The sequence below is a fragment of the Myxocyprinus asiaticus genome, chromosome 15 (genome assembly GCF_019703515.2).
Source record: "Myxocyprinus asiaticus isolate MX2 ecotype Aquarium Trade chromosome 15, UBuf_Myxa_2, whole genome shotgun sequence".
Lineage (NCBI taxonomy): Eukaryota > Metazoa > Chordata > Actinopteri > Cypriniformes > Catostomidae > Myxocyprinus > Myxocyprinus asiaticus.
The window spans coordinates 10700279-10721099 of NC_059358.1; the positions used below are offsets into that span (position 1 = coordinate 10700279).

Genomic DNA, 20821 nt, shown 5'->3' on the forward strand with positions numbered 1-20821 from the left:
AGTCTACATCGATCTGCAATCGGATTACCCAAAGTATTTAACTAATACACCAACATTTTGAGCAAAAGTCTGGAGATGTACTTGTGTGTCATGGCGTTTCCTTGTGTTGCGTTCTTTGTGTTGCTTGGTTCTTTGGTTCTTTGTCGAAAGTTTGTTCCATCGATGTTTTGGATCTCTGTTAGATCGCTGATAGTTTGTTGTCTGGATGAAGCTGGTGGGCTTTTAAACGAGGCCTTCTGCCGGGAAGACTCATGACTCCCATAGGGTGTGTGAACCGTAGAGCAGAGAGTGAGAGGCTTTCCTTGGACTCTACATGGCACGGAGGATCTGGAAGAGGCACGAGAGGATTCAAAGAGCAGAAAACGGGACAAGAGAGGCAGAAGAGTAGAGGAGTGTGTTCTTCCTGTTTAGAACTTTTGAACTGAAATTGGCCACACCCCAAAGGCGTCCTGAGCCAATCAGAAGTGGCTTTTCAGAGTCACATGGTCAACTGGTCTGTCCTTTTCACAGTTGATTTACAACCCTTTGTGTGAAGAATCCTTACACTCTTCCCGTTCAAAAATGGTGAATGTTTAATCATGAACTTTTGTATCTTGAAAGCAGTGCAAGAGACATGACATTCATTGTCATCAAAATTCTCTACGTAAACAAGCAAGCATTTATATACTAAATGTGACATACTTTCATAAATATTACACGTGTAAGTGACAAAACATGAAAATCCCTGGTTACAAATCATACTGGTTAATTCATTGGCTTTACAACATGGATAATACATTACACATTATGAGAAACCTGGTTGTCGGAGTGTAGTTACTTGAATAGTTACCATTCTTAGTAGAATGAGATGAATAATACAGGATTGATGATTATACTTATTGATTTGTCAGTTATAAAAGTAATCACAGGTCAAAGTAATTTTCAGGATAATCTAGCAAGGCTAGGTATTGTGTACATTGTGGATCTAAATGCATTCTGTACATCTTACAACACTCATGGATTCCTTTTAGATGCTGTTTGTGGAATAATGAGAATCTCATGAAGATCTCATGATTAATTATCATCCAGAATATAGAGTCATCGAATTGGCATCGTTTTGTTCATTGTAATTCAGGGGGATGAGACCGGGTGTGTTCTGAGTCTTTCCCGGGTGTTCCAGGGAATGTATCCTCTGTCTTTTATTGCTTGTGACCTCTGCACTTAGGGGCCTCTTTGCAGAGAAGTTCTTAATAGCAGTGTCAGGCCAGAACCATTGAATTTGGGGGCATTTCTTCAGAAGCATGAAGTTCTCAAGTCATGCGCCATTTAGACAAGTCTCTTTTGTTAGTTTATTGGCCAAATGTGAGCATCAGCTAGGCTTCTTGACGTCAGCTCAAGCAGAGTCTTTTCATTTATGACGTTGAGGAATTCCAGGGTTAGAAGTTTGGGTTTCAAGTCATATGGCTGCAATTCTTCTGCATCTACTATCCTACAGCGGCTTCTCCCCCTCATGCATTGGTGGAGTGCAGAGAATGCCCCTGGGCGCTTCGACAGTCTAAAAGAGTATATATTCTTGCAATAAAAGAGTATATTTTCCCTATTAAAAGAGTGGCACTGACAGAGAGCATCTTTTTAAAGATGCTTTTCCATCTGTGTTTATTTCCTGGTAGCGGTCGTTACGTCTCCGCTTCCGATGGCCATGATCGCTGGCTTACGTGTTTGGGCTCTGCCCACACGGAGACAGCGTTCATGGATGGCTCATGCTGTCACTGCGAGAACGTGACCATGGCAACGTAGCGGTCGTGGCTTTCCTTCTTTAGAGGAAAGCCAGCGGCTCCCCACCTCGGTCCTTCTACCTACGGCTTTGAGGCCATGTCGGTTAGCACTGGGGGCGATTTGGGGACCCCAATGGGAGCCACTCCGCCGGGTAACTCCCCACGGACCTCCCATTCCCCAGTACGCTCATTTGCCCTGGTCGAGTTCTGGGATGAGACCGCCGGCTCGTCTCAGGGCGAGTTCACAATCTCATTCAGCGCTCGCGAAGTGGATGAGCTGTCTATCGCAGCATCGAAGAGCGGGCTGGTCCAGTCTGACGCCGAGGACTCGACTGGGCTCCCACCTTCGGGTGCGGTCGCCCAGTCACAGGCCGACGCGGAGCCAGCGGCCATGCTTGCCGACAATGCAGTTGATGGTAAGTATTTAGGGAAGCATGACCTGATCATCAGATTTCTTAGAGGCGCGAGGAGGTTAAATCCTCCCAGATCCCTCATGGGATCAGGTAAGTTGGCGGGACAATTGGCCAGGTGTTCCGCTTGTTTATAGCGCCTTTCTCCTCCTGGAGGGGTAGACGTGCGCTTTTTACCCCCCAGCCGTGTTCACGAGGTCGTGGACCCTGGATGTCCTTCCTTCTTAGCCCTGTGGCAGGCGAATTCATGGAGAAACTCGATGCCGGCACAGTACGTGTGCTATTAGGACCTGTACTGGGGTAGGTGCTCCACATGTGCTGGTTGCCTGTTTGTAACCCCGTGTGATGTATCTTCCAGCGAGACAGTTTCCCTGTTGGTAAATCCGCATCTTCCTTGGGCAGAGTTTCCCTCTGCCACTGGTCGCCATGTTTGTAGAGCTCTGTCCCCTCTGGGTAGGACCTACCCCGACGTGGACATTTATGGCCCCCAGCTGAACAATTTCCATTCTTTTTTGGGGAGAAAAAAAGAAGAGAAGAGGCCACGGCTGGGGTGGCCTGTCCCCATTTTGGGCAGTCAACTTGTTCCCGAGGTGCGGGGGACTATACAACGCTCGTAGGAGCATTGGGGGAGGTTACGTGACGGCCAGGTGCGCTGGCTATGAGGCACGCAATGGTTTGCCCATCTCACACTGCCAGTCCATGTAACACAGTTCAGCTAGTTGTGGCGTTTCGTATAGAGTCCCCTAGTGTCCCTACATTGACACAACGTCGAGTGAGTGACAGATAGGGAACATCCTGGTTACTTTCGTAACCTCCGTTCCCTGATGGAGGGAACGAGATGTTGTGTCCCTCCTGCCACATCTCTGAACTACCTGCTGAAATGGCCGGGACCCGGTCTTGGCTCCTCAGCACAAAACCTGAATGAGTGGTTGCGAGCCAGCTCCTTTTATACCCATATGTCCGGGGGAGTGGCATGCAAATTCCACTCGCCAATTCCCATTGGCCTTTTCTCAAAGATCAGAGGTGTTTGGGGCTCCCAAGGGCGACCCCTAGTGTCACTACATCGACACAACATCTCGTTCCCCCCATCAGGGAATGGAGGTTACTAAAGTAACCAGGACATTTTGGAGGATGGTGTCCCAACTAGGCTTCTTAAAAAGCTTAACCAGTAAGACTTCCCTAATAAACCAGCTTCACCAGAAGCACCAGGTGAACAGCATGGATATGCTGCCATACCAGTCAAACCAACAATAAACCAGCTCTAGCTAGCATAAACCAGCCTGGAACAGCATGGAAATGCAAGCTGGTCTAAGATAGTCTTTTCAGCCATTTGTTCTTCATTTTGTTTTTTTACTTTTTGTTGTCTTTTTTGAGTTCTCCCCCTCTTTTCTCTTCCATCCCAATCGACTTCTCATTTTCCCAATTTTACACTCTTTCTCAGTTGTATGAGTCACAATGGGATTCCAGGAGAACAGAAGCGAGCAAGAGTTGGCCATTGTGCTGTTCGACTCTGTCATTTATTGAATGTAGCCAGAAGGAGAGGCAGACATTTGGTCAGAACCAGCAAAAAAGACAACAATCACAGTGTTGCTTGTGAGCTTTTAAGTCTACACACACTAAGTGCTCTATTTGAGAACAACATTTTCTCCCATGGTAGGAGTTTGGGAGAAGTTTGTGTGTGTGTGTGTGTGTGTGTGTGTGTGTGTGTTTATGTAAAGATTTGCTCTGGTTCTTCTCAGTGCAGGGACTGTGTGGTTGTTTGTGTGCACCATGGGATACACTTTAGAGGCCTGGTAGGGGAAGCAGATGGTAGGTCTGTGATGTTCGGAGCTTGATCTGTCTGTCTCTCTGTCTCTCACTCTTTCCCTCTTTCTGCAGCTATAAAACCTTCCTTTCTGAGGATGCTGGTCCTGAGACGCTGGTGGCAATTGTGCACGCCAAGGACCCAGATGGGGACAGCGTAACTTATGCCATCACTGGGGGAAACGAAGATAGTAACTTTGAGCTCGACAATCAGAAGGGTGAGTAGAGTCAGAGACAATATAAGGAGAAGGATATTGGCCACTCGTAGAATAACAAATGGGAGAAATCATAACACTCATTATGTCAGCTGTAGGAAGGATAGTCCTGGCACTAGGCCAAACATTTAAATTCAGTCATTGTTTACTCACCCCTGTGTTGTTATAACCCCATTTGACTTTCTTTCTTTTTCTTAACACAAAGGGAAAAATTTTGAAAAAATGCTGTGCTCAGTTATGTCATACAGTGGCAGTTTATGTTGACCACATCTTAAAGCTTCAAAAGGATGCAAAAGTATAATTCAGAAGTCTAATAAATTATTCCATGAGACTAATGATTGTAATGAATTCATACAATAAGCTTTTGTGAGAAACAAACCAAAATTGAATGTATTATTTAGTGAAACTGTTGACGGACCGTTGCTCTCCTCTGCGCGTTCATGAGACTGCACGAGACCCATAGTTCATGCAGCCTTCTGGCGGAAAGGGGCATTCAGGTGAAAACGCATATTGTTTATCTAAAAACAGGTCTGCCACAGTGATACTAAAGAACAGAACACAACACAGCTGCACACACACCAGAGAACCAAACTTACAAAACATGTTTGAAGTGTTTGTAGTCCAAGAATAGATGCATTTCTATGCCCAGCCTTATTATTTTATTTTATTTTTAGCCGGAGTTTTCAATCAAACTGTGCTACTCAGTTGCTCGGACCTGTTTTTAGATAAAATGTGTTTTCGCTTAAACGCCACCCTCGCCAGCAGACTGTGTAAACTACTGGTCTTGTGCAGTCTCAGGAATACGCAGAGGACAGTAACGGTCATTCAACAGTTTCAAATTTAAATTTCGGTTTATCACCAAAACTTATCGAATGTTTTCATAACAATCCTGAGTCTCATGGGATAATTCATTAGACTTCTGAATTATATTTTTGTGTCCTTTTAAAGCTTGAAGAATTGGTCATCATAAACTGCCATTGTATGACATCACTGAGCACAAATTTTTGTTCAAAATTTCTCCCTGTGTTAAGAAAAAAAAAGTCATATTGGGTTGTAACAACACAGGGATGAGTAAACAATGACTGAATTGTAATTTTTGGATGAACTATCCCTTTAACAAGGACATCCACAGCCATCAATAAACTGTTTCCTCTTTCTGTCTTCACAACACACACTTTTAATCCATCATTTAACTCACACTTGTGGTATCTGTGGAAAAAACAAACACCCCTCTTGTTGTTTCTGGACTGTAGCTCTCTCACAACGCACAGAAGCACATTTGTTGTGTGCACACTTCTGTGTGAATTGTTTGTTTATGTTTTTATGCCTGCCTGCCTGTGTGCTTTCAGTAAAAAGGTTACATTTGTTTTTAGTGTTTGGTTTTCGTTTGTTTACCAGTAAATTTTTGCCTGAGAGCTGGAAAACAGCAAAGTACACTGAAGCTCTCTCCTGTCTTATCAGCTTCTTTGCACAGCTGTTCTACCATCCAACCCATTAGAGGCCAGCACAGAGGGATGGCCTATGGCTTCTGCACTCACAGCTGTGTAGAGTTTCCACTTTCAAGATGTAGCAGCACTTTTTTTTACCCATAATGCCCTATTTGACAGTTTTTTGGTGAACGTGCTGCCATTAGGAGCCTATTTTGTGATATTGTACATCATGATGCACAACAGTTGTCTTTCTCTGGCAGGGTGAGCAAGAGACAGACATGGTGGGTGTGGCGTCAGGCCACAGAGAGGCATTCATTAGAAAAAACATTAAACATAAAATGTTCAAAAGGGGAATAAAGTGTCCATAATAAAGGGGGATCTGGCGCTCTCACTGTGAATGGGGCTATGTGAAGGATAGGTGGTGATTCAAAGGGTAAGGTCTAGGTATATTAGGCGGGGTCCAGCAGCAGTGATGCATTCCCCTCTTGGATCCTGGTGCAAGGAGCAGCGGCTTCCTCAAAGTGGCTAGGCTTCCCTGGGGCCGCGGCGTGCAAAGGGAAGGGTGGCCCGGCATCCTGGCCAGTCGGCCTGGATACGTGCTCCAATTTGCATCTAATTTGCACCTGGGGCTCAGGGTGCGGGTCCGACGAAGCTTCAAACTCTCGCTGGAACCTGCCCGCTCCATTTCTGGACCTGCGAGGACACCAGTGTGTGCACACAAGGAGATAGAAGCCAGCTCCCTGAGGAGAGGCACTCAACGTTTTTATGGCAGCCATGGTGAGGCCTTATTCACATCATCCGCTGCTCAAAAGAGGTTTATAAAATTGCACTCCCATTGTGAGCCTGGCTGAAGGACGGCCCTCAGAGGCGGGATGACGATGATGAGAGGGAGGGGCGTGTCGCTCCGCCACATTTTCATTCTTTTTAAATGATAAAGGGATAGTTCACCTGAAAAATGAAAACTTTTCAGGCATCTTTTACTTTCATGCTTTTCCAAATGCATAAAATGTATTTTTTGTGAAATACAAAAGGTAATGAAAGGCAGAATATTAGGGACTGATAACCTCAGTCACCATTCACTATAATTGCATTTTTTTTCCCATACAGTAAAAGAGATTCATATATTGGCAGTCCAATGAAATTAGTGTTTTATTTAATTTTTGACAGGCATCATCAAACTGCGCCGCAGCCCTCCACCTAAACTGCGTGGGCCTCAGTATGTCCTCAACGTCACGGCAACCGACGACAACTCAGCTGGCGGGCCACTTCCTCTAAGCAGCTCTGCCCAGGTCATTGTTGGCATTAATGACGTCAACAACAACAAGCCAGTATTTGATGAGGTGAGCCTGAGAATATATTGCTCTTTTATAGAGCACAGGAGGAAAAAAATTAAAAGCAGGAAACTTTAAGAGATCTCATCTACGATTTTTGTCTTTGCTATGTGTGGATGTGTACAACTTATACCAAATTTATTGGGTCAAGACAGGTTTTAAACATTAGCAACAACTTTAGTTGAAGAAAAATTTTAAACTGTATGTTAGAATCCATTACTACCAAAAGATATATGAGTTGAGAGAACCTGAATCAGAGGACACCAAGTGAGTACAGGAGAAGATCCTGGCCTGCCGATGTGGATATGAGAATGGAATACAAATATACTCTGTCATTAAATCTGCCTTTCATGAAGTGCCTGAGGCTCTCAACACCGGTGACACTGTGAACACCCCACTAATGGCAATGTTCAGATTCAGAGACAAAGTCTAAGGGGACAAAAGGTAAAGAATGATGGGTAAGAGTTGATATACAGAGAAATGAGAGCGTGGAAGACATAACAAGATAAAATGAGCAAGCAAAACAGAGTAGAAATGAAAGAACATGATTAAAATGAAACACAGCAATGATGAGATGCTGTGCACCACTATCTTTGCTTTAGTTTTTGTTTCATTTCAGTATTTGCTTTAGTTTTCAGCATCTTTTCAGCACCATAAATCATTCCATACATAACGGTATCAGAAAATGCAGCAAGTGACCTGCGACAGGTGGTTTTACATGTCAATCAAACAGCTGCTTCGTCTAACTGGGTGGTTCTTTTTTTCAGAATACACTGATAGTTAAAAGCAATCTTGAGAGATTTAAGATCAGTAAGAATGTTAATTGAAGACACGAAAACAAAAGTAACTTTCTTTTGACCATTTATTGTGTTTCTGTTCATATTAATGTACACATTTACAATTGAAGTTTAGTTTTCGTTCTTATTCAAGGTCCCATTTTTATTTTAGTTAACGAAAATATTTATTGACTATGAGTTATTGTCTTCATAATAGTTTTCGTTAATGATAATAAGGCTGATGGAAAGAAAGCAGAGATGTGGGAAGACAGAGAGAGAAGAAGACCTTAGATCTAAAGGCTCTTGGAGGTCTCTGGTTGGAGAGCTTCTCCATGCAGGTTGATGCGGTAGGGCTGTGTGTGTGAGTATGGAGGGTAACACTTTACAATAATAACAATACAATTTATTTGTTAACGTCATTTAAAGCTAACATGAACTAACAATGAACAATACCTTTACAGCATTTAATAATCTTGGTTAATGTTAATTTCAACATATACAAATACATTGTTTTATTTAAAAGTTGTATATGCTAACATTAGTTGCACATAATGCACTATGAACTAACATAAACTAACAATGAACAATTGTTTTTTGTAAACTAAGATTAAAAATGCTTTAAAAATATAAAATATATTGTTCATTGTAAGTTTATGATACCTAATGCATAAACTAATGTTAACGAATGAAACTTTATTGGAAAGTGTTACCGTGTGGAGGATGCAGAACTGCATCCCTGTTCACTCTGCCTGAGCCGCACAGGCCCTAATACTGCTGCTGCTACAGCTACCTCCTTTGCTGCTGCCCATGAATATTTCAAGGGAGAATTATTCACTGGCATGGGGGATGCATATGAAATAAAGCACAAAGTGAGCCCCAGGGGCAACATCTGGCCCTTTTCCTTCCTCTCACTTGCTCTGTGTTTGCATGCCCTGCTGATCAGAGTCTGTCTTTCTCTCTGTATCTCCTTTTCTCCCTTTCAACATCAGCCCTGTGCTTAGAGCTGTCAAGCCAGTTCATGGCCCTGGTAATCAATGTTGGGAAGTGACTAACTAAAAGTATCGACAGTACCTCACTACCCTGTTCAGAATTAGTGTAGCTTTTCCAATAACAAGCTACGTTTTCCAATGTGTAGCAATGTAACATGACAAAACACAGCATCGCTGCTTTTTATTTTTTAATTTATTGTGCACCTAGCTCTACAGACAAATGAACTTAAAGGAAATGTTCACCCAAAAAGGATAATTCTCTCATCATTTAGCATCATTGCCATACCACATGCCATGCGTATGACTTTCTTTCTTCTGCAGAACACAAACAAATATTTTTAGAAGAATATTTCAACTTTGTACGTCCATGTGAATGGTGACTAAAACTTTGAAGCTCCAAATATCACAAAGACATCATAAAAGTAATCCATGCAGCACCGGTAGTGTAATCCATGTCTTCTGAAGCGATCCAATCCATTTTGGATGAGAACAGACCAAAATGTAACTCCTTTTTCACTATAAATCTCAACATCAACAGTCTCCTTGGCGATCATGACTTTAAGCTCGATTTAACTTCCTAGCACCATCTAGCGATCTACGCATGCGTCAAGAACAAGGAAGTGTAATCGAGCTTGCCTAGAGACTGCACTAGCAAGATGTACAAAGAAAGAGTTACATTTTGGTCTGTTCTCACTTAAAACTGATTGGATCGCTTCAGAAGACATGGATTAAACCACTGGAGTCGTATGGATTAGTTTTATGGTGATTTTAAGTGCTTTTTAGATGGCATGAGGGTGAGTAAATGATGAGAGAATTTTCATTTTTGGGTAAACTATTCCTTTAAGAAATAATCAAAGGCGCTCTCCCGAAATGTTTTCTTTCTCTTGCATATACACTACCGGTCAAAAGTTTTGAAACACTCGACCAAAATGTTTCTCATGATCTTACAAATCTTTTGATCTGAAGGTGTATGCTTAAATGTTTGAAATGAGTTTTGTAGACAAAAATATAATTGTGCCACCATATTAATTTATTTCATTATAAATCTAAAATTTAATTTAAAAAAAAAGTTTTTGACATTGATGACTTGGATCAAATAATAAAGAAAAGCAGCCAATAAGTGCCCAGCATATAGATGGGAACTCCTTCAATACTGTTTAAAAAGTATCCCAGGGTGATACCTCAAGATGTTGGTTGAGAAAATGTCAAGAGTACATTTCTTAAAATTCTATGCAAAGGGTTAGTACTTTGAAGATGCTAAATTATAACACAGTTTTGATTTATTTTGGATTTTGTTTAGTCACAACATAATTCCCATAGTTCCATTTACATTATTCCATAGTTTTAATGACTTTACTATTATTCTAAAATGTGAAAAAAAATATATATATAATAAAGAATGTGTAAGTGTAGTGTAACCGGTAGTGTAGCTTTGCGAGGTTCGAATATTCATTTTAGTGAATCAGTTTGTTTGGACAGTTAATGTAAATTAATAATTTCAAAAAGAAAGGTTCATTTGAGACCCTACCTGGAATTTTATGTCTTATGTGTTGTTGCGAAATATTTAGTAAAATACTGCTGCTCATCACTGTTTTTGACTCATAAATCATGACATTTTCTAGCTTTATTAGTTTTTATTCTAAGTTTTCTGTTCAAGTTTAATGCTGTCATCTAATTGAGATCCTTGTTGTTTTTGTTCCAGGTAAATACTCCTTTTATTGCAAAATATATATTATATAAAATATATTGCCGCCTTAAATAGCTTGAATTTTGTTAGCTACTTTTTGTTATTAACTTGTAGTAATTGTTTTAATAATATAGCTTGACTGCATTTGAACTACTTTAAATTATGAGTATCTTGAAACTGCTGTTTCAAATTACTTCCCAACACTCCTGATAAAATGGCCTCATCATGGCTCCACGCCTCCTTCGACGTTCAATGAAGTGTAAACCCTCTCCTTGCTTTGTAGTTGCTAGTTGCTGGCGCTCCTAATTGCACCGCAGATTACAGCAATAGACTATTAATTCTAGTCTTTTCCCTTGCTAAACTGAGAAATCCTCTATAAGCCCTCTCAGAAGTGTGAGTATGTGTGTGCTGAAAGACAATGAGAGGTATGAAGTGCAATGTGTGGTGAGAATTCTCTTCAGAGGCAGGGAGGGGAGCTAATTCCAGCTTTTAGCCCCAGTATCGATCTAGTCACTTGATTAATCGCCTTAAGTTGACAAGCCGCTCACTCATGGGCATTGCTCACCAGGATGCCCCAGCAGATGCCCGCTCTGTAATGAGAGCATGATGAGACCGGGAGAATGGGGTGAAGGCCTCATTAAAAGCGCTTGTTCCCCTATTATTATAGAGAAGTGGGATGTCAAAGGAGAAAAATGTATAAACACTTTATCATAAATATATTCTTAGGGGCCACTCTAACTGAATGTGTTATTGTGTCCATCTGCACTATTTTTTTTTTTAAATTGTTTTTCTGTTAACATGCACTATATGGATGTTTTTGATTGTTGTGCAGTGTTGCGCCTCCCTGAGTAGCAGCATTTTTTTTAAGGGGCCACTCACAGTGAATGCATTTTTACATGTTTTTTAAAATGATTGTTTTCTATGTAAACATGCACTAGATGGAAGACTTTAACTGCTGTGGCGCAGCTCGCTGTTTTTGTTTTAGTATTTTTTTATTCTAATTGGAAATTTTTTTAGATTTCAAAGTTTTTAAAACGCATGTTGGGACACCTGCATTCTATTCCACTGGTTATGCTGCGTCTAGCTTTTTTAACGCGAAAACGCGCTCGGTCTAAACGGCCCTTTATTCTCTCTGTCACCATGTTTTGCTCACTCTCTCTCCTTTTCTATCTCTCATTTTATTCTAATAAAGAGTCATGTCCATCATCCTAGTGCTGTTTAATTTAGCAGATTAATATAATTTGTGGTCTTATTGTACAGTATGAAGAGTCAGAGTTTTTAATCAAAAATTAAAATTGTTCAAAACACAATTTTTTTTCTTTTGAGAACACAAAATTAGATGTTTGTCAGAATGTCCATACTGCTCTTTTCCATAAATTGTTTTTTTCAACATTAAGATTTTAAGTTGAAATTGAAATGTATAAGGGAAAGTGTAGGTGCTTTTAGGTGCTATGACTGCTTAATCACCTTTAAGCTTTTTGCCATTCCTTTAAACTGCTGTCGTTGCTTGACATGTCATTGTAAACTACCCACTTTTGAGTTTGTTTGTGTTTTTTGTGTTGTGTGCCTCTGAAACTGTGGTTTTGTCCTTCAAAGTGCCATAACTACGGTGTGAATGCTCTGGTCCTGGAGAATCAGGCCCCAGGGACTTCCGTCCTGCGCGTGGAGGCACGTGACGCTGACACCGGGGTCAATGGCGAGGTCAAGTATGGGATCATGCAAAGAGAAGGGGCCTCACCGGGATTCACTATTAACCCTGACACAGGTGCACACTTCTTCCTCATCAGATCATTCTTGATTACATGCAATCAATGCAACCGAATAGCTTTCACATTCAAGTCAGTGAATAGACATTGAATGTATTACTACGTCCACAATAACACGTTTCTTGTTGAAAAATCTTTTTTATTGTAATTGTTTTCCAAAGTATCTAAAAAGTTTCCATTTTCAGTGGAAGAAAATGTTATTCCAGTGTGGATGAGAAGTTGTAAAATCAATGCGTTTTCAACCAAAAACACATTAGTATTGACATGGTGTAAATCTACCCTACTGGAAGTAAAGGTCTATTCACACCCAGTGGAACATTTAAATGCTAAAACGTGTACGACGAGAATGAAAATGAAACAATGCATCACTTTGAACTTTGAAGTTATCTTATAAATCAGGGGTCGGCAACCTTTTTGACATTTTTTATTTTCCTGGTCAATGGCTGTGCCGAAGCACTTATATGATTACTGATCACATTGTGTGGAATCTTAAATATATCTTATATTATGTCATACATATTTCAGAATCACGCAGAGGGGTAATCATAGCACGTAAGCAACAGCGAGAGAGGAGGAGGCTATTTTATTTATATGAAGTTTTTCGCACCTACATTCCAATCTACATCTTGATGTAATCCTTCCTCTTGATCATGCAGCATGTTTTCATCAGCTGAATGGGAGACTAAACACTATTAAAATGTGACGAGACTCACGCTGCACATGTAAGCCATTCGTGCATCACAAGCCGATCGGCTATTTTGCCCTTTTCGGTGAATTGCACCTCCAAAATCCTAAAACTTTATTTCCAGGTTTAATTTATATTTTGATTAGACTCAGATTTTTGAACCCCACGATGTGGGTTTATGTTTTCTCTTTTAAGCTTTTAATGTAATTTTGAGTGTGACCATGGTGTAAGGAGGTTGTACCTGTATGCTGGGTTGGAAACCTCAAGGATTAATATTGGTGTTTTCCTTATTACATCACGTGTTGTTCTGAATGCAAAAAGAGACAAATGAAACACGGAATGTAGGCTGTCATCTGCACAGCCTGACAGAATTAAAGTAGCGCGTTTATTCGCGCGATTAACCGAAAGTGAAACACTGCCGGCTTGTGTTGTGTGAATGGCTTGCACGCAGTGCATGAGTCTGTTCAGGTAAACTGCAGTCTCATCACATTTTAACTTTTTGTTTAGCCTCCCATTCAGCTCATGAAAACACACTGCGTGATAATGAGGAAGGATTACATTTAGATGTAGACTGGAATGCAGGTGCGGAATTTATATATATAAAATAGTCTACTCTTCTCTCGCCATTGCTGGCGTGCCAGTAATTACCTCTCCGTGTGCCAATGCTGGCACGTGTGCCATAGGTTGCCAACCCCTTTGATAAATGGTAATGCAATTATTTATTTATTTATTTTTTATGTGAAGAATACATTTAGGTGAGCTACATTTTTCCAGATAATGACAAAAAATTTGCAACTGGACTTGGTGTTCATAGTTGTGGTGTGATAAACTGTTTACAAATGTTTACTTCAAGCCATTTTAAACAGGGACTAAAAACGAAATGTTTTTTATTTCGTTCTGAGCAAATATTTTATTTTTTGTTCCAGTTCAAATGTTCCACAGCCTCCTTTCCAAATGGTTACCGGTTAGAACAAAATAAAAGAACATTTAATAACGTTCTTTTTAAAATGGCAGTACTCTGCTCAAAGGGGTGGGTGAAATACCAATTGCAGCATTGCCAGATCTCGCAAGAGAAGCAAATAATCTGGTCTGGCAAAACAAATTCAAAATAAGCCACTTTCCTTAAAATAAAAAATAAAAAATAAAAAATAGCAATGTATCACTATAGAAATCATAACAAGCATACAGTTAATTAACAGTTAAGTAAAATTGTAATTTTAGTCAAAAACCTGGCAGCATCAAATCTGTATTAATGCATCATATCTAACAATAATTCAGTAAAGACTTGGAAACACCTGAGAAAAGTATTTTTTACATCTAATAATGTTTGTTTTGTTTTTTTTTTAATCTGAATTAGCCGTTCACGTAAACAGTTTGTAGTTATTATACATAGTTATTAAAAAGGTCTTCATTCACAGAATACGACATCCACAATGGACAATTATTCAAAGAAATGTGTGATGCTGCAGTTTCCTTCAGGTTTAAAGAACATGTTTAATTTTATCGGGCAACATGGAGTGGTGTAGTTCTAAAAATATACTGTGATAAACCCTTTGGCCTTTAGTTTCATGAAAAAATTTTCGGATCAAAATTAACCGGTTATAACCGGTTTCCAGCTTTTAAAAATAAAGTTTTCACTCCGGAACAACTGAAAATCACTTTGTTCCAGTTTTTGGTTACATTCTACTAAACATTTTGTTCGTTTTCGTTTTTAAATACATCAAACTTGGTGTAAACAGTTTCTGAGTAAGGAAAATGCCAGTCTTTGTACATTTTGTGTTTTGCACAGGTGTGATCAGTACGGTGGTAAGTTTTGACCGGGAGAGACAGAGAGAATATACACTGTCAGTCACGGCTACAGACCAAGCTCAGGAGCCCCTCATTGGCATCTGTCAGATCACTGTCCTCATCGCTGACCAGAACGACAACGACCCCAAGTTTGAGAACAGCCGCTACCAATGTAAGAAACACTGAAAGTGTCTCATATTGAAGAGCTGGTGAAATTGCCTTTGTTGTTAGCTAGAGTTGAGTGTTACCCTAAAGGCAGTGTGCTCTTCTGATGCAATTCCTAAAGTACTTTTTAAAGGACTTTTTTGGCATTGTTCTTTTTTTTTTTTTTGGAGATTAGGTACCTGAAATGCAATTACAGAACAGCAGTTCTCAACTGATTATGCTTTTGGACCCATATTTTACATTGTACATCAAGATGCGACCTAACACTACTAAAAGTGTTTATCATAAAAAAAATTGCTCTCAGCAGCCAATAATTCGCAGCACAAAAACATTGTGGTCAACACAAACCATTTTTATCTTGCAAGTGTGCCCATATTTAATGTAGCCTGGGTCGTAATTTTTACCTTTCATAGTTTTATTCATAGTTGTCGAGGATAATGGCATATTACGCAACCTGTCTATGTTGGCATCTACCTAAATTGTCTAGCTTCTACTCAGTGACAGATGATCTTGCGCAAAATATTATACGATTTGATTGGACACACAGCCTTTGACGTCAACAACAAAAGATATAGGAAATGTTTTCTCCTAACTCTATTTATCCAAACAATGGACTATATAGTTAGTTGCATTTTATTATTTGCATTTAGGATTGTTTATCCCCTGCTGTCCATGACCCTATCAGAACAAGCCCACCAGTGGAAGAGCACACTAACGTTATAGATTTTTTACATAGTCAAGCAATTACATAAAATTCTCCAAATCAGAATCAGAATCAGCTTTATTGCCAAGTATGCTTACACATACAAGGAATTTGTCTTGGTGACAGGAGCTTCCAGTGTACAACAATACAAAAACAATACAAAAACAGCAGCAAGACATAGATAATAATAAAAAATAAAAAATAATTATACACATACGTACAGACACACACATACATACATACATACACACATAGTGCAAATCTAATACAAATCTGTTATGTACAGTGCAAATGTTTGTTTGTTTTTTTTTTCAGAGGAATGAAATGGCAGAAGAGGTTGGATGTGTTGGATAAATATAAAAAAGTCTAAACTGTGTATTGCACATAGTTATTTCTCAATGGGGCAGTTTAACTGTTCATGAGATGGATAGCCTGAGGGAAAAAACTGTTCCTGTGCCTGACGGTTCTGGTGCTCAGAGCTCTGAAGCGTCAGCCAGAAGGCAACAGTTCAAAAAGGTAGTGGGCAGGGTGAGTGGGGTCCAGAGTGATTTTTCCAACCTTTTTCCTCACTCTGGAAGTGTATAGTTCTTGAAGGGGGGGCAGGGGGCAACCAATAATCCTCTCAGCATTCCGAACTGTCATTTGTAGTCTTCTGATGTCTGATTTCATAGCTGAACCAAACCAGACAGTTACTGAAGTGCAGAGGACAGACTCAATGACTGCTGAGTAAAACTGTATCAGCAGCACCTGTGGCAGGTTGAATTTCCTCAGCTGGCGAAGGAAGTATAACCTCTGCTGGGCCTTTTTCACAATGGAGTCAATGTGGGTCTCCCACTTCAGGTACTGTGAGATGGTAGTGCCCAGGAACCTGAATGACTCCACTGCTGCCACAGTGCTGTTTAGAATGGTGAGGGGGGTCAGTGTTGGGGTGTTCCTCCTAAAGTCACACCACAATCATCTCTAAAACCTCCACAATCATCTCCACCGTTTTGAGTGTGTTCAGCTCAAGGATGTTTTTTCTGCACCAGACAGCCAGCTGTTCAACCTCCCTTCTATATGCAGACTCATCGTCATCACGGATGAGGCCGATGACAGTGGTGTCGTCTGCAAAGTTCAGGAGCTTGACAGAGGGGTCCTTGGTGATGCAGTCATTGGTGTAGAGGGAGAAGAGTAGTGGGGAGAGCACACATCCCTGGGGGCACCCGTGCTGATTGTACAGGTGCTAGAAGTGAGTTTCCCCTGTCTCACAAGCTGCTGCATGTCCATCAGAAAGCTGGTAATCCACTGACAGATAGACATGGGAACAGAGAGTTGGTGTAATTTATTCTGGAGTATAGCTGGGATGATGGTGATGAAAGCCGAACTGAAGTCCACAAAAAGGATCCTTGCATATGTCCCTGGTCTGTCCAGATGTTGCAGGATATGATGCAATCCCATGTTGACTGCATCATCCACAGACCTGTTTGCTCAATAAGCAAATTGAAGGGGATCTAGAAAGGGTCCTGTGATGTCCTTCAAGTGGGCCAACACCAGTCTCTCAAATGATTTCATGACCACAGACGTCAGGGCGACAGGTCTGTAGTCATTAAGTCCTGTGATTTTTGGTTTCTTTGGGACAGGAATAATGATTGAGCGTTTGAAGCAGCATGGGACTTCACACTGCTCCAGTGATCTATTGAAGATCTGTGTGAAGATGGGGGCCAGCTGGTTAGCACAGGATCGAAGACACACTGGTGAGACGCAATCTGGGCCTGAAGTTTTCCTCGTCTTTTGTTTCCGAAAGACGCGGCTCACATCATATTCACAGATCTTAAGTGCAGGTTGAGTAGCAGGGGGGGAGGAGGGGGGTTGCAGGAGGTGTTGGTGTTTGTGTGAAGTGAATGTCAGAGTGGGTGTGGGGTGTGAGATTGGGCCTTTCAAATCTGCAGTAGAACATATTCAGGTCGTCAGCCAGTTGTTGGTTCCCTACAGGGTTGGGGGTAGGAGTCCTGTAATTTGTGAGTTGTTTCATGCCACTCCACACTGATGCAGGGTAGTTAGCTGAAAACTTGTTTTTCAACTTCTCAGAGTATCTTCTTTTAGCCTCTCTGATTTCCTTGTTCAGTGTGTTCCTGGCCTGATTGTACAAGACTTTATCCCCACCCCTGTAAGCATCCTCTTTGGCCTGACGAAGCTGCCTGAGCTCTGCTGTAAACCACGGTTTGTCATTGTTGAACTTTAAATAAGTCCTAGTAGGAATGCACATATCCTCACAGAAACTGATATATGATGTAACGGTATCTGTGAGCTCGTCCATGTCTGTGGCTGCAGCCTCAAAAATACTCCAATCCGTGCAATCGAAGCAGGCTTGTAGTTCCTGCTCTGCTTCATTGGTCCATCTCTTTAAAGTCCTTACTACTGGTTTACAGTCAAATGGTACAAATGGTATCATACATAGAGACTCAATTCTTAAGATATGTTGTATCTTCTGTTTATTGCCATATTTATAATAGGGAGAGTGAGAGGGAGTTCATAACAGGGTCCCAGCTCAGGTTTTAGCTGTGCACTCTTTAAACATTTATACGTATACCTTTAACGTTGCACTTATGGGCAGTGGCAAGGATTTTGCAAGCTTAACAAATTCTCAAGTCTGGGGTTCCTGAGTGTAGTCAATACACATTAAACCTTAATATTAAAAATGCATCACAGTCTGAGCAAGGTGCTCTTTTTATGCGCTCAATGCAATTTTATAAATGCATTACTAATCATTTTACAATCAAAAAGCAATCCTGGAAAGCTCGCTGAAACTGTGAAAGCTGTGAAAACTCTGAAAATGTGCTGCGCTCTTCTGAGAGATATGTGTTTGTTTATGATGTTTGCAAATATAAGTTCAGTAAGCTTGATGTCAAAATTCCTTTTCATCACATTCATCGCTACTGAGAAAGCTCATTAATAATTAAAGAGAAAGATTGAAACATTTCTAGGACCTGCATTAATTTTTTGGGATTTTAATAGCATCAGGCATTTCTTGTTGTTTTTAGACTGTTATTTGTTTTTGTTGACTCCTGCGTTACATGTTAACCCTTCTTATGCCAGACTTCCTGCGAGAGGACACGCCAGTTGGCACCAGCTTCCTGAGAGCAGCGGCTCACGATGACGACCATGGTACCAATGCAGCCATCACCTACTCTCTCTCCCAGCAGAGCCCAGCTTACTTTCACATAAACCCCAGTACAGGATGGATCTACGTCAACCACCCCATCTCACAGGTACAGATTTACCCACACACACTTATTTGAAGATACGTACAACTAATCCCTAAAGTCAAAATGAATCGGCATTTATGACTCAATTTACTTCCATAATTTTAAGTATTTCTAAGTGAAACAGGATAAAAAATTTAAGAAGGGACCTGATTTTATCCACTAGGAATCAGTTGGATTGTGAAAAGTTGTCTGTAAATGACAGTTGGTTGGAGGGGGAGGGGTTGAAAAATAAGAGGGATTGGTGACATCAGTCACTCATTAAATCATTAAGAACCATTATCTTTCTTTTCCATCCTTCTTTCTTTGTTTTTGTCTGCCTTTTGATTCCTCCAGATTTGTTTGAACTCTTTTTTTATATATTTGTGTGTGTGTGTACTGTTTGGTCTGGACAGAAATGCCTCCATCTTTTCTCCCCACGAGAAGCTCTCTCTGTCATTTCTACACTGACTATATAAGCCTTGAGGGGTAAGGGGTTGATTTGATATTAAAAAAAATACTCTATGCACACACTGAGACATGGACGGAAAGATAGCCCATGCTCCAGTGATGCCTCCAGTTTTTAATTGCAATTGCAAGCATTCAACTAGAGTTTATGCTGCATCAAAGAAAGCTGCGAATGCACTGATTTCAATGGGGATGGTGCGTCAGAAGGACAAAGAGGAAAACACAAGGGATTGCCAAAGTGATGCGCCGTCATTTGACCAAAAGTTGAACGCATTTCAACTTTTGCTGCAACACTCTCTAAGTAGGCATGCGTTGACCGTTGAGGATCTCGGAAAGGTGGGACTAGTTGCGCTGTGAAATCGAAATAAAATCATGGCGGACATGCAGACATGTTTTAGTATTTTTCTCTGCCAGGTTAAAAAGGTATTAATTGTAAAGAGAGTGCCTGAAGAAGTGTTTCAATGTTTACAGGTACACTGTTGAAAAGTTACATTTTAGACAGCCATCTCTATCGGCAATAGCTGCTTGTTTTCGACCACATCCTCCCTCAAGTGCAAGCCTTCTAAATGGACCTTTCGCACTCCCATACGTCAAATGCTCTATCGGAGCTTTCTCTTGTTTGTAAGCAACCTTAGTCTGTAAGCTTTGAGATCATCTATTGCTAGTGTACTCCTAAACATTGACCAAATTGGGAAGTTGACCAAATGGGGCAGTAGTGGCTCAGCAGTTAAGGCTCTGGGTTACTGATCAGCAGATTGGGGGTTCAAGCCCCAGCACTGCCAAGATGCCACTGTTGGGCCCTTGAGCAAGGCCCTTGACCCTATCTGCTCCAGGGGTGCCATATCATGGCTAAGCCTGCACTCTGACCCCAGCTTAGCTGGGATATGTGAAAAAAAGAATTTCACTGTATATGTGCAAACATATAATGTGTGATAAATAAATACAAAATTAATTAACTTTTAGCAGATATACAGTACGCATGGAAAATGTAGTTTTTCTCTTGAGGTAAATGGACAAAAAATAGTGATGACTCATCTTGCACTAAGCAGATTTTTGTCCAATCAAATGCTCTTTAGAATGACAGGGTTCCCACATGTCCTGGAAAACCTGGAATTTTGCAATACAGTTTTCCACTTACGGAAAAATCATGGAAAATTAGAAAAATATAAAGGCTCTTGCCAAGATGGCCGTGCAATTTTCCTCTCGCTAAACCACTGCTATTTTACTTTGAAAGTGTGCAAATACCGTCTTGAGAACATGGGGAATAGTTGAGGTGCATCTTGGAATTGGCTGAGAAAATATCTGCAAAAGGCATGTGTCCTGTAACACCTTCTCCTCAATCTAAATCGGCAAAGAAAAAGCTAAGAAGCAACTGTTCAGTGCTAACAATCTTGCCACGCCAGAGACGCTGGGGCTGTCATTGAAAGCCCTCCCAAGAGGTTCCTTATGAGAGCTTTGTTCGGATGTGAAGGCGATATGTGGGGACATGGATTTGTTTCAGATGAAGCTCTCTACAAAAGAGACTGAACTTTCTGCTATGAACACCTCGGTTGCGTCGCGGACCAAACACGTGGACATGATGCAGGCAGCTCAACGGCAAGATAAAGAGCACAACAAAGAAACAACCTCC

The 20821-nt window shown here is 40.9% G+C and overlaps 1 protein-coding gene across 1 annotated transcript in view; it reads left to right on the forward strand.

Moving 5' to 3' along the window:
• Nucleotides 1–20821, forward strand: part of LOC127453442 (neural-cadherin-like) — a 212896-nt gene that overhangs the window by 119528 nt on the left and 72547 nt on the right. The window contains exons 7-11 of the mRNA XM_051719776.1: nucleotides 4043–4185; nucleotides 6780–6952; nucleotides 11992–12160; nucleotides 14636–14806; nucleotides 18578–18750. Of these exons, the coding sequence (XP_051575736.1) occupies nucleotides 4043–4185; nucleotides 6780–6952; nucleotides 11992–12160; nucleotides 14636–14806; nucleotides 18578–18750 (829 nt within the window). The remainder of the gene's footprint in view (nucleotides 1–4042; nucleotides 4186–6779; nucleotides 6953–11991; nucleotides 12161–14635; nucleotides 14807–18577; nucleotides 18751–20821) is intronic.